Source organism: Procambarus clarkii, chromosome 73 (genome assembly GCF_040958095.1).
Source record: "Procambarus clarkii isolate CNS0578487 chromosome 73, FALCON_Pclarkii_2.0, whole genome shotgun sequence".
In the NCBI taxonomy this organism is placed as follows: Eukaryota; Metazoa; Arthropoda; class Malacostraca; order Decapoda; family Cambaridae; genus Procambarus; species Procambarus clarkii.
In genome coordinates this window covers 25511551-25526540 of record NC_091222.1, presented here as the reverse complement: position 1 = coordinate 25526540, position 14990 = coordinate 25511551, and the positions used below count along the sequence as shown (strand labels likewise).

Below are 14990 nucleotides of genomic sequence, written 5' to 3'. Positions count from 1 at the left end.
ATGGGTATGGGGCCCACTACCACCCACAGGATGGGTATGGGAGCCACTACCACCCACAGGATGGGTTTGGGGGACCACTACCACCCACAGGATGGGTGTGGGGTCCACTACCACCCACAGGATGGGTATGGGGTCCACTACCACCCACAGGATGGGTTTGGGGGACCACTACCACCCACAGGATGGGTGTGGGGTCCACTACCACCCACAGGATGGGTATGGGAGCCACTACCACCCACAGGATGGGTATGGGGGTCCACTACCACCCACAGGATGGGTATGGGGTCCACTACCACCCACAGGATGGGTATGGGGGCCACTACCACCCACAGGATGGGTATGGGGGCCGCTGCCACCCACAGGATGGGTATGGGGTTCACTACCACCCACAGGATGGGTATGGGGTTCACTACCACCCACAGGATGGGTATGGGGGCCGCTACCACCCACAGGATGGGTATGGGGTCCACTACCACCCACAGGATGGGTATGGGGGTCCACTACCACCCACAGGATGGGTATGGGGTCCACTACCACCCACAGGATGGGTATGGGGGTCCACTACCACCCACAGGATGGGTATGGGAGCCACTACCACCCACAGGATGGGTATGGGGGCCGCTGCCACCCACAGGATGGGTATGGGGTTCACTACCACCCACAGGATGGGTATGGGGTTCACTACCACCCACAGGATGGGTATGGGGGCCGCTACCACCCACAGGATGGGTATGGGGCCCACTACCACCCACAGGATGGGTATGGGGTCCACTACCACCCACAGGATGGGTATGGGGACCACTACCACCCACAGGATGGGTTTGGGGGTCCACTACCACCCACAGGATGGGTATGGGGCCCACTACCACCCACAGGATGGGTATGGGGTCCACTACCACCCACAGGATGGGTATGGGGACCACTACCACCCACAGGATGGGTATGGGGGCCGCTGCCACCCACAGGATGGGTATGGGGTTCACTACCACCCACAGGATGGGTATGGGGTTCACTACCACCCACAGGATGGGTATGGGGGCCGCTACCACCCACAGGATGGGTATGGGGTCCACTACCACCCACAGGATGGGTATGGGGACCACTACCACCCACAGGATGGGTATGGGGCCCACTACCACCCACAGGATGGGTATGGGAGCCACTACCACCCACAGGATGGGTTTGGGGTCCACTACCACCCACAGGATGGGTATGGGGTCCACTACCACCCACAGGATGGGTATGGGGTCCACTACCACCCACAGGATGGGTATGGGGGTCCACTACCACCCACAGGATGGGTATGGGGTCCACTACCACCCACAGGATGGGTTTGGGGGTCCACTACCACCCACAGGATGGGTATGGGAGCCACTACCACCCACAGGATGGGTATGGGGCCCACTACCACGCACAGGATGGGTTTGGGGTCCACTACCACCCACAGGATGGGTATGGGGTTCACTACCACCCACAGGATGGGTATGGGGTCCACTACCACCCCACAGGATGGGTATGGGGTCCACTACCACCCACAGGATGGGTATGGGGGCCGCTGCCACCCACAGGATGGGTATGGGGTTCACTACCACCCACAGGATGGGTATGGGGTTCACTACCACCCACAGGATGGGTATGGGGGCCGCTACCACCCACAGGATGGGTATGGGGCCCACTACCACCCACAGGATGGGTATGGGGTCCACTACCACCCACAGGATGGGTATGGGGACCACTACCACCCACAGGATGGGTATGGGGTCCACTACCGCCCACAGGATAGGTATGGGGGTCCACTACCACCCACAGGATGGGTATGGGGTCCACTACCACCTACAGGATGGGTATGGGGCCCACTACCACCCACAGGATGGGTATGGGGTCCACTACCACCCACAGGATGGGTATGGGAGCCACTACCACCCACAGGATGGGTATGGGGGTCCACTACCACCTACAGGATGGGTATGGGGTCCACTACCACCAACAGGATGGGTATGGGGGCCGCTACCACCCACAGGATGGGTATGGGGCCCACTACCACCCACAGGATGGGTATGGGGGTCCACTACCACCCACAGGATGGGTATGGGGACCACTACCACCCACAGGATGGGGTATGGGGTCCACTACCACCCACAGGATGGGTATGGGGTCCACTACCACCCACAGGATGGGTATGGGGGCCGCTACCACCCACAGGATGGGTATGGGGCCCACTACCACCCACAGGATGGGTATGGGGTCCACTACCACCCACAGGATGGGTATGGGGTCCACTACCACCCACAGGATGGGCGGTATTAAACAACTTTGATCTCACGTACATTAGAAGTCTATCTTCTAAGAACACGTCACTAACGCTCTTTCAAAGGAAAATCAATACACAATATACTAATGGGCATTTTATTGACGTAACAGTGCACCTATTGGCAAGTTGGACGTGTGGACTTTCTCCAAGTCCAAGGGCCAAACACAGCTTAAACTTTGTTTAGCGTTCAAGTCCTCATTGCGCGTCTGATCAAATATACGATAGTCACACATTAAAGAAAACGAGAGATCTCTAGCTTCCCACTTTCTCTTACCTCCAAGAAATCAGGGGAGACTATAAGACTTTTCGCTTTCCTTCAAGTGAAGTCTGACACCACATTTAATTCATTTGTATAATATATAACCTTTATTTTATTATAGATTTCATTCTTAGACACTGGTAGAAGGGAAGGGAACTATCAGGGGGAAAGTGCCAAGCCATTACGACTATATAGCACTGGGAAGGGGTCAGGATTTGGATTTGGGATGGGACGGAGGGAAAGGAATGGTGCCCAACCACTTGTGGACGGTCGGGGATTGAACTACCGTCCACCGCAAGTGGCTGAGACACACTGGTGAAGACAGGCTGGGTATAAGACGCGTTATATTCAGGTTACAGATGTATTAAGAGGGTTACAGACTGTAACTCAAGGTTACAGACTCAAGGTGCTACGTTACACAGAATAAATAAGATTACGAGAGAAATAAGAAACTTTTTGAAATAAATAATAACATAGACAAGATAAATAAAAATAATAATGTAGAATAAATAAATTTTGAAGAGTCAGAAGTATTTTGAAAGTTACAATAGAGTACCAATCAAATCACTGTATACAAAAATAAGAAATTAATAGTTTTACTTAAACTAACACTCACTTCAAGACAAATCTAAGTTCACTTATTTCACATAGACAAGTATTCACAAAGAAATATTTTAATCTTATTATAACACAAGACCTAATTTCTTATATGCTTGTCAGTCATACATAACAAAAAATTATACACACCAGTATACATAATAAAATATAGAGTTATTGAAGAGTATTTTTCAACCATTGTATGAAATCTCGTACCTTAGAGCGTAAGGGTATTATAGTTATAGGGGATTTGATTCTGTGTTTACATTAAACCACGTGGCTTGGTAATATGTAAACAAAGCCCACGTGGCGGCCACGTGGCAATGTTTACATCATCCGCCAGCAGGATTCTTCAGCTAAAGTGACATTCCGATATACACAATACGAAGTGTGTTGGCAGATACTCCGGCGCATATCTATACAGCGCAGTTACGTATATGTACATATATGTACACACCTACATATGGGAGCCTACAGCTTTACAGTGATCATATAACACACACACACACACACACACACACACACACACACACACACACACACACACACACACACACACACACACACACACACACACACAATGTGTTCCTCCATCTGTCAGAATGGTTGACAAATGGAATGCATTAGGCAGTGATGTGGTGGAGGCTGACTCCATACACAGTTTCAAGTGTAGATATGATAGAGCCCAATAGGCTCAGGAACCTGTACACCTGTTGATTGACAGTTGAGAGGCGGGACCAAAGAGCCAGAGCTCAACCCCCGCAAGCACAATTAGATAAGTACAATTAGGTGACTACACACACACACACACACACACCTGAAGGAACTGTGCCTTACGACACTAGAGAAAAGAAGGGAGAGGGGGGACATGATAGGAACGTATAAAATACTCAGGGGGATTGACAGAGTGGACATAGACGAAATGTTCACACGTAATAATAACAGAACGAGGGGACATGGGTGGAAGCTGGAAACTCAGATGAGTCACAGAGATGTTAGGAAGTTTTCTTTTAGCGTGAGAGTAGTGGGAAAATGGAATGCACTTCAGGAACAGGTTGTGGAAGCAAATACTATTCATACTTTTAAAACTTGATATGATAGGAAAATGGGACAGGAGTCATTGCTGTAAACAACCGATGCTCGAAAGGCTCATAATATATATATATATTTATATATATATATATATATATATATATATATATATATATATATATATATATATATATATATATATATATATATATATATATATATATATATATATATATATATAAGTCTCGACAAGGAATATTTCTGTAGGTCGAAGGGGTCAGGTGTAATACTCAAGACATTAGAGATACTTCAGAGTACTTTAAAAGACAACTTAAAATCCCACGAAGCCACAGATACTCGAGGAAATACTTGTTTAAGTGGGCTGCAGAAGCCAGTTTTAAGTAGATGATAGAAGTGACAATGATAACTCAAAACTCAAGTAAAATATGATAGAGCTCAGTTGAACCTGTTCACCAGTTGATTGACAGTTGAGAGACGGGACCAAAGAGCCAGAGCTCAACCCTAGGTGAGTACATATGTGCCTCAGCCAGATATAGAGGATATTAGACGCTTTACACACCTGACTAGCGCCACAACTAACATCAGACTTCAAACACACACACACACACACACACACACACACACCCCCACCCACACACACACCCCCACCCACACACACACCCCCACCCACACACACACACACCCCCACCCACACACACACACACACACACACACACACACACATGTACGACAAGGAAAATTATGCATCAAAGATAGAGTCCATTTTGAGTGCTTTGAAGTCCATTTTGAGTACTTTGAAGTCCATTTTCAGTACTTTGAAGTCTATTTCGAATACTTTGAAGTCCATTTTAAGTACTTTGAAGTCCATTTTGAGTACTTAAAGTCCAATTTGAGTACTTAAAGTCCATTTTGAGTACTTAAAGTCCAATTTGAGTACTTAAAGTCCAATTTGAGTACTAACATTGAACTCCCCTTAAGAAGATCAAGCAGAAAAGGCTGTTTACATTACTAGTAAGTGTTCTAACATTTGCAAGTCCCTCGAGTGCATATATATATATAGACATTAACCTAGATTTTTATATACATTATATAAAAAATAGAAATATAGCTGTATTTACACAAAATAATAATTATCACCCTTCATGTTCAAAATACAATACAAAATCGCATCACAAATGAGCATATATACTTAATATATACTTATATATATATATATATATATATATATATATATATATATATATATATATATATATATATATATATATATATATATGACAATGTCAGACCACGAAGGAAAAATGAAACAGGAAATTTCCTTAAGTACTTTCGTATATTAAATACATCTTCAGAAGGTCCACCTTCCTTTAACCTTCTGAAGATGTATTTAATATACGAAAGTACTTAAGGAAATTTCCTGTTTCATTTTTCCTTCGTGGTCTGACATTGTCACATTCTTAATCACGTGTTTATTTTCGTGATATACACACACACATATATATATGCGAACAAGCCTGAATGGTCCCCAGGACATATGCAACTGAAAACTCACACCCCAGAAGTGACTCGAACCCATACTCCCAGCCTCGGCTATCACCTCATTATGTCCGGTCGTGATGGTCAAGTGGATTAAGGCGTCTTGTACATACCAGATGCGTTGCTTCTGGGAGTATGGGTTCGAGTCACTTCTGGGGTGTGAGTTTTCAGTTACATATATATATATATATATATATATATATATATATATATATATATATATATATATATATATATATATATATATATATATATAATCAAGAACACCTTTTGTTTGGGGCTGTTATTGTTGTTATATATTCAGCTATCCGGAACAAGTTCCAAAGTAGCACGGGCTATGGTGATCCCGTAACTTGTTTGGGGGGTTATTTTCTGGCATATTTATTGGCGTCTGGGAGTTCGTAGATGAGCGCATTCAGGCCGTAGAACCTCGTAGCATGATCGCAGGAGAAGTTATACCACCAGTCACACACGAAGTACTGCTGGTTGAAGACCGTTCCATTGGGACAGAGAAAGGAGTCGTGGCGCCCGTCCTCTTGACAGATGTGGAACGTCTGATGGACAGAACAGGGATGTTAGACAGTGTTTACCATAGGGGGAAGGTAGACAGGTGAATATGAATGAAAGTGAAGGGAAATAGACTACATTTAAGGCACAATAGGGATATTGAGAAGCTTACTTCTGAAGCCTCTTGTATTCCACACCAATAATGAAGCCTCTCTGAGATACAAGATAGCACCCAACTCCCAAATAACTTAAACAACAAGGGGAAGGTAAACAGGTGAATATGAATGAAAATGAAGGGAAATAGGAAAATACATTTAAGACACAATAGGGATATTGAGAATCCTACTTCTGAAGCCTCTTGTATTCCACACCAATATTGAAGCCTCTCTGAGATACAAGATAGCACCCAACTCCCAAATACCCAAATCTACAACCTGTCCAAGACATGTATTGACAACTCTACAATCAAGCGCTCAAGAGGCCGCGTGAACCAGCTCTACACCTCGTAGAGCCTCGTAGCCTGGTGGATAGCGCGCAGGACTCGTAATTCTGTGGCGCGGGTTCGATTCCCGCACGAGGCAGAAACAAATGGGCAAAGTTTCTTTCACCCTGAATGCCCCTGTTACCTAGCAGTAAATAGGTACCTGGGAGTTAGTCAGCTGTCACGGGCTGCTTCCTGGGGGTGGAGGCCTGGTCGAGGACCGGGCCGCGGGGACACTTAAGCCCCGAAATCATCTCAAGATAACCTCAAGATACACGATATCAAGCTTTCTCTCCCTCTCTCTCTCTACTGTGAATAGGTAGATTACCTGACACTGAGCCTCTACATCAGCGTACAGTCCCGGATGGTCCTGGTCTTGACAAGCGAAGGACGTGACAGGAACTGTCTCGTAGACGGGATAATCTACTCCAGCATCGCCTGGGATAGCTTCTTCGTCGTATTCTACCGGGACGTAGATATTGCGATCTGTCGGAAGATAGGGGTGGTTAATGTGGGGGTAGATAGGGTAAGATAAGATAGCTATGGTAAGATGGGATAAGATAACAAGGTGTAGCAGGGGAATTTTGGCAATGTGTGAGGCAAAGATAGCAGCTGCGTCAGGTGTAGTAGCTGCGTCACTGGTACCAGTTGCGTCAGACATATCATCTGCGTCACAGCAGGTAAGTCAGGGGTAACAGTTGCGTCAGGTGTAACAGCTGCGTCAGGTGTAACAGCTGCGTCAGACATATCATCTGCGTCACAGCAGATAAGTCAGGGGTAACAGCTGCGTCAGGTGTAACAGTTGCGTCACTGGTACCAGTTGCGTCAGACATATCATCTGCGTCACAGCAGGTAAGTCAGGGGTAACAGCTGCGTCAGGTGTAACAGCTGCGTCACTGGTACCAGTTGCGTCAGACATATCATCTGCGTCACAGCAGGTAAGTCAGGGGTAACAGCTGCGTCAGGCGTAACAGTTGCGTCAGACATATCATTTGCGTCACAGCAGGTAAGTCAGGGGTAACAGCTGCGTCAGGCGTAACAGTTGCGTCAAGTATAACAGTTGCGTCACTGGTACCAGTTGCGTCAGACATATCATCTGCGTCACAGCAGGTAAGTCAGTGGTAACAGTTGCGTCAGGCGTAACAGTTGCGTCAGGTGTAACAGTTGCGTCAGGCGTCACATCTGCGTCCTGCGTCACAGTTGCGTCACCGGATAACTCACCAGACTGAACAAAGTCCGGCTGTGACGGTGCCGTGACTGTGGTGACAGCAGCACCCCGCCCGTGGTACAGTGATGACGGTGCACGGTACGCCTTTGTCGAGGTGCGGTACACAGGTGCATCTTGCGTCCTGCCCTTGCGTCCAGGGGCGGAGGCCAAGGGTGCCCGCGTACCGTAACCCCTGGCGGCGGGCGTGGGCGTGGGCGTGGGCGTAGCGGTCGTCGTCTGATAGGGAATATTGGCTAAACGCGAAGATTCGAACTTGGGTCTTCTGGAAACGAGTCTACCGGTGGCGGGTCGCGGCGCGGCGCGACCCGGCGCGCGGGAAACCTCTCGGGCGCGGGTTTGGATCAGCCCGCGTGTGGGCGTGTAGTTTTCGCGGGCGCGGGATGTCGTTGGTACCCGGGTTTGAGGCGTGGGCGTGGGTATAGGGATGTAAGCTGGTCTTAGTTTGATGGTTTTCTCCGGTTGCGTGGGCGTGGGGTCGTCTACGTGGGTGAGGGTGGGGTCAGCGAGGGCGTGGGTGGGCGTGGGATCAGCCAGGGCGTGGGCGGGCTTGGGGTCAGCCAGGGCGTGGGCGGTGGGCGTCTCTTTGGCGAAGAATCGAGAGCTAAAGGGCGTCAGGTTCTGCAGCTCCTATAATGAGAATGACATCTTAAGACCTATATATATACATCTTAAGACCTATATAGATCTACCCACTTGGGAGAACCCATAGCGCAGGTTCGAATCCTCGCCACGGCTCCCACTAACGCGTGTTTAAGGCAACATATCAGGGGAAAGCACCAAGTCATTTACGACTATATAGCACTGGGAAGGGGTCAGGATTTGGGATGGGACGGGGGGAAAGGAATGGTTGCCCAACCACTTTGGGACAGTCGGGGATTGAACGCCGACTCTGTCTATCGTCTATTTCCTCACTATCCACATTCTCTCTTTCCGTAGGGGTATACTACCCCTTGTGCTATCCACCCTTTTTAGCTTCAACTTACCTATGCTCCTTTCTTCAACTTACCTATGCCCCTACCTTCAACTTACCTATGCCCCTTTCTTCAACTTACCTATGCCCCTACCTTCAACTTACCTCATTCTCACTCTCACGGTCGTGGGAAAGGTCGTCATCTGCCTCCATGGACCCGGGCAGCGGTGTGTGGTCGTTCAGGTAGTAGTAGGAGTCAGTAAGGTAAGATGGCCCAGGTGGCTTCGTCACAGGCTGTGGGGATGACACGATTGAAGGGGCAAGTACATGTGAAGGGGAAGCACATGTGAAGGGGAAGCACATGTGAAGGGGAAGCACATGTGAAGGGGAAGCACATGTGAAGGGCAAGCACATGTGAAGGGGAAGCACATGTGAAGGGGAAGCACATGTGAAGGGGAAGCACATGTGAAGGGCAAGCACATGTGTAGGGGAAGCACATGTGATTTGGAAGCACATGTGAAGGGGAAGCACATGTGAAGGGCAAGCACATGTGAAGGGCATGGACATGTGAAGGGTAAGCACATGTGTAGGGCAAGCACATGTGTAGGGCAAGCACATGTGTAGGGCAAGCACATGTGTAGGGCAAGCACATGTGTAGGGCAAGCATAGATTCAGACGAAAGCACAGTCAGATGATGAGTAAGTTTGTGGGTAACCCTTAAGGTTCGGTGATGAGTGAGTTGGAGAGTGGGTTAGGGGGATGTTAAACTTCAAATCTGATGAGTAGGGAAGTGTTAGGTAAGAGTTTGGTGAATGGTAGGGTAAGATGAAGACAATGTTATGTAAGGTAGGTTCAGTGAAGGGAACTGTAAGATAAGGCAACGATGAGTCACAATAACGAGGCTGAAGATATGATAATCAACCCATTCATCAGAAGATAAAGAGACGACGACGTTTCGGTCTATTATCAAGTCGTCTTATCGACAGAAACGTCTTTTCTTGATTTTCTGATGAATGGTTTGGTTTACAAGGGTCAGTAACTCACAGGCTTGCATCAAGCAGTGAAATACCTGGTTGATGGGGTTCTGGGAGTTCTTCTACTGCCCAAGCCCGGCCCGAGGCCAGGCTTGACTTGTGAGAGTTTGGTCCACCAGGCTGTTGCTTGGAGCGGCCCGCAGGCCAGGCTTGACTTGTGAGAGTTTGGTCCACCAGGCTGTTGCTTGGAGCGGCCCGCAGGCCCACATATACCTGGTTGATGGGGTTCTGGGAGTTCTTCTACTGCCCAAGCCCGGCCCGAGGCCAGGCTTGACTTGTGAGAGTTTGGTCCACCAGGCTGTTGCTTGGAGCGGCCCGCAGGCCCACATATACCTGGTTGATGGGGTTCTGGGAGTTCTTCTACTGCCCAAGCCCGGCCCGAGGCCAGGCTTGACTTGTGAGAGCTTGGTCCACCAGGCTGTTGTTTGGAGCGGCCCGAGGCCAGGCTTGACTTGTGAGAGCTTGGTCCACCAGGCTGTTGTTTGGAGCGGCCCGAGGCCAGGCTTGACTTGTGAGAGTTTGGTCCACCAGGCTGTTGTTTGGAGCGGCCCGAGGCCAGGCTTGACTTGTGAGAGCTTGGTCCACCAGGCTGTTGCTTGGAGCGGCCCGCAGGCCAGGCTTGACTTGTGAGAGCTTGGTCCACCAGGCTGTTGCTTGGAGCGGCCCGCAGGCCCACATATCCACCACAGCCCATAAAATACATCATGAAATACAGCAGCCCTGTATTTCTTGAAGTGGGTTTACCTTTGTAATTAGTATGCAGGAGTATCCTCCTACAGGAATGGCTAACTTACCACTGGTCTACACTACATAGGAGTCTGGGGCTACATGAGAAGCATATACGGAACCTGCTGCATGGGTAACAGCTTCTCCCCCGTATCAACCTACCCAGGCTTTGCGCCCTGGAGAGAGGGGGGACCTGCTGCATGGGTAACAGCTTCTCCCCCGTATCAACCTACCCAGGCTTTGCGCCCTGGAGAGGCCACTCCTGACCGACAATTAGAGTCTCCACAGTCTCCTGAGACTGATAATGACAGGTTAACGTCCAAACTTGACCAGTTAAGTCCACGAGTTGTGTCCCCTACGATAGATATCTTTATCGTAGACAAAGAGATATCTGTAGATAAAAGAGATTTGGTCTCTTTGTCTACGACAAAGAATGAGATTTGTGTTTCTTTGCCTACGACCAAGAGACACAAAGTAACCCTCTGAGGTTAGTTTGATGTTGGACTTAAGGCCATTCAACCTCTGGAGGGTTATTAAGGCCACCACAATACCTTACTCACCTATCATCATGTATACTGTATCCCTGATCATAGTAAACTCGTACTGAATATTTACCAAGCAGCTGAGTTTACCTTTTGTGTAGGTATCCCTTGTTTTTTTAGGATGAAAGATAGTCTACCTGTAACTGGTGATAGAGTTAAACTATCAGGGGGAAAGCGTCAAACCATTACGACTATATAGCACTGGGAAGGGGTCAGGATAAGGATTTGGGATGGGACGGAGGGAAAGGAATGGTTGCCCAACCATTTATGGACAGTCGGGGATTGAACACCGACCTGCATGAAGCAAGACCATCGCTCTACCCAAGTCCAAGTGGAAGAAAATCAAATGATCTTGTGATGCCCTTCTTAGTGGATCAAAATTAGCAGTTAAATAGATTTGCAATAGCTCGAATCCTAGACAAATTTGATTTGGGTTAAACTCATATGTTAATCATGGCAGCTTGTATAAGAGTGATCGTAAACATCTTAGTTCAATAGCAGCTTACTAGGAAGCAACTAGTGGGGTAGTCCAGTGGTAAGTCATCCTCTTGACAGGTCTAAGAAAGCTGTAAGCAGCTTACTAGGAAGCAACTAGTGGGGTAGTCCAGTGGTAAGTCATCCTCTTGACAGGTCTAAGAAAGCTGTAAGCAGCTTACTAGGAAGCAACTAGTGGGGTAGTCCAGAGGTAAGTCATCCTCTTGACAGGTCTAAGAAAGCTGTAAGCAGCTTACTAGGAAGCAACTAGTGGGGTAGTCCAGTGGTAAGTCATCCTCTTGACAGGTCTAAGAAAGCTGTAAGCAGCTTACTAGGAAGCAACTAGTGGGGTAGTCCAGTGGTAAGTCATCCTCTTGACAGGTCTAAGAAAGCTGTAAGCAGCTTACTAGGAAGCAACTAGTGGGGTAGTCCAGTGGTAAGTCATCCTCTTGACAGGTCTAAGAAAGCTGTAAGCAGCTTACTAGGAAGCAACTAGTGGGGTAGTCCAGAGGTAAGTCATCCTCTTGACAGGTCTAAGAAAGCTGTAAGCAGCTTACTAGGAAGCAACTAGTGGGGTAGTCCAGTGGTAAGTCATCCTCTTGACAGGTCTAAGAAAGCTGTAAGCAGCTTACTAGGAAGCAACTAGTGGGGTAGTCCAGAGGTAAGTCATCCTCTTGACAGGTCTAAGAAAGCTGTAAGCAGCTTACTAGGAAGCAACTAGTGGGGTAGTCCAGTGGTAAGTCATCCTCTTGACAGGTCTAAGAAAGCTGTAAGCAGCTTACTAGGAAGCAACTAGTGGGGTAGTCCAGAGGTAAGTCATCCTCTTGACAGGTCTAAGAAAGCTGTAAGCAGCTTACTAGGAAGCAACTAGTGGGGTAGTCCAGAGGTAAGTCATCCTCTTGACAGGTCTAAGAAAGCTGTAAGCAGCTTACTAGGAAGCAACTAGTGGGGTAGTCCAGTGGTAAGTCATCCTCTTGACAGGTCTAAGAAAGCTGTAAGCAGCTTACTAGGAAGCAACTAGTGGGGTAGTCCAGAGGTAAGTCATCCTCTTACATATCACATCTTTGATGGTTTGAAAATTATTATATCAAATTATGACATTAAAAATAGTAATTATTGACAATTGGAGAGTGATTTCAGACTACAAATCGACTGAGTCGTAGCTCAGTCGATTAAGGCAGCGTCTGAGATCCTCTCAGACGTAGGTTCGAATCCTCGTCACGGCCCTTGTGGATTTGTTCATTTAGATTACAAGTTCGTCATTGAAATTGACGAGTATTAAACCTCAGAAAGGCTAAGACTTGGGGGGTTTACAGACCTCAAGAGCAATGAAATTGACGAGTATTTAACCTCAGAAAGGCTAAGACTTGGGGGGTTTACAGACCTTGAGAGCAATGACATTGACGAGTATTAAACCTCAGAAAGGCTAAGACTTGGGGGGTTTACAGACCTCGAGAGCAATGAAATTGACGAGTATTAAACCTCAGAAAGGCTAAGACTTGGGGGGTTTACAGACCTCAAGAGCAACGTGATTGAGGAAGCCATGAGGGTTGAGAGGCAAGCGATCAGTTGTCGTAGTGGGCTTCGTGGTCGTCGGTACTGATATATACACCTTCTTCTTCCTTTCGGCAGCGAATCCGTCTCTGCTTCTTCCTGCTTTGATGCCCAAGTCCTGGGGACAGGTGACGTGAGATGGGGTCAGTGGTGGACACACAATGGTAGGGTGACAGTAGGGGGGACATTGTCACCTTGTGGGGGGACATTGTCACCTTGTGGGGGGGATATTGTCACCTTGTGGGGGGACATTGTCACCTTGTGGGGGGGACATTGTCACCTTGTGGGGGACATTGTCACCTTGTGGGAGGACATTGTCACCTTGTGGGGGGACATTGTCACCTTGTGGGGGACATTGTCACCTTGTGGGGGGACATTGTCACCTTGTGGGGGGGATATTGTCACCTTGTGGGGGGACATTGTCACCTTGTGGGAGGACATTGTCACCTTGTGGGGGACATTGTCACCTTGTGGGGGGACATTGTCACCTTGTGGGGGGGATATTGTCACCTTGTGGGGGGACATTGTCACCTTGTGGGGGGGATATTGTCACCTTGTGGGGGGACATTGTCACCTTGTGGGGGGACATTGTGTTGTGGGGGGACATTGTCACCTTGTGGGGGGACATTGTCACCTTGTGGGGGGACATTGTCACCTTGTGGGGGGACATTGTCAACTTGTGGGGGACATTGTCACCTTGTGGGGGGACATTGTCACCTTGTGGGGGACATTGTCACCTTGTGGGGGACATTGTGTTGTGGGAGGACATTGTCACCTTGTGGGGGACATTGTCACCTTGTGGGGGACATTGTCACCTTGTGGGGGACATTGTCACCTTGTGGGGGGACATTGTCACCTTGTGGGGGGACATTGTCACCTTGTGGGGGAACATTGTCACCTTGTGGGGGAACATTGTCACCTTGTGGGAGGACATTGTCACCTTGTGGGGGGACATTGTCACCTTGTGGGGGACATTGTCACCTTGTGGGGGAACATTGTCACCTTGTGGGGGAACATTGTCACCTTGTGGGGGACATTGTCACCTTGTGGGGGACATTGTCACCTTGTGGGGGGGACATTGTCACCTTGTGGGGGACATTGTCACCTTGTGGGGGGACATTGTCACCTTGTGGGAGGACATTGTCACCTTGTGGGAGGACATTGTCACCTTGTGGGGGACATTGTCACCTTGTGGGAGGACATTGTCACCTTGTGGGGGGACATTGTGTTGTGGAGGGACATTGTCACCTTGTGGGGGACATTGTGTTGTGGGGGACATTGTCACCTTGTGGGAGGACATTGTCACCTTGTGGGAGGACATTGTCACCTTGTGGGGGGACATTGTCACCTTGTGGGAGGACATTGTCACCTTGTGGGGGACATTGTCACCTTGTGGGAGGACATTGTCACCTTGTGGGGGACATTGTGTTGTGGGGGACATTGTCACCTTGTGGGGGGACATTGTCACCTTGTGGGGGACATTGTCACCTTGTGGAGGGACATTGTCACCTTGTGGGAGGACATTGTCACCTTGTGGGGGGGACATTGTCACCTTGTGGGGGACATTGTGTTGTGGGGGACATTGTCACCTTGTGGGGGGACATTGTCACCTTGTGGGAGGACATTGTCACCTTGTGGGAGGACATTGTCACCTTGTGGGGGGGACATTGTCACCTTGTGGGGGACATTGTCACCTTGTGGGAGGACATTGTCACCTTGTGGGGGACATTGTCACCTTGTGGGGGACATTGTCACCTTGTGGGAGGACATTGTGTTGT

General features: G+C 48.7%; 1 protein-coding gene and 1 long non-coding RNA gene across 2 annotated transcripts in view; one reads left to right on the top strand and one right to left on the bottom strand.

Moving 5' to 3' along the window:
* The window catches only part of LOC138356604 (uncharacterized), a 95093-nt gene that overhangs the window by 39012 nt on the left and 41091 nt on the right, over positions 1 to 14990 (top strand). The gene's annotated exons all lie outside the window — the stretch shown is intronic.
* On the bottom strand, positions 6122 to 11209 carry LOC123748293 (mucin-2). Its single transcript, XM_069312737.1, has 6 exons — positions 11203 to 11209; positions 10876 to 11033; positions 9048 to 9176; positions 7966 to 8599; positions 7073 to 7230; positions 6122 to 6310 (listed from the first exon to the last, which is right to left on the bottom strand). Exons 1-6 carry the CDS (start codon positions 11207 to 11209, stop codon positions 6122 to 6124), a joined length of 1275 nt encoding a protein of 424 aa, XP_069168838.1.

Excerpts from the sequence above, each read along its gene's own strand:
- LOC123748293 (XM_069312737.1), bottom strand. Across the intron at positions 9,177-10,875 it reads CTCCAGGGCGCAAAGCCTGG|CCTGTGACGAAGCCACCTGG; the intron begins GTAGGTTGATAC and ends TCATCCCCACAG. Across the intron at positions 6,311-7,072 it reads ATGTAGAGGCTCAGTGTCAG|ACGTTCCACATCTGTCAAGA; the intron begins GTAATCTACCTA and ends TCTGTCCATCAG.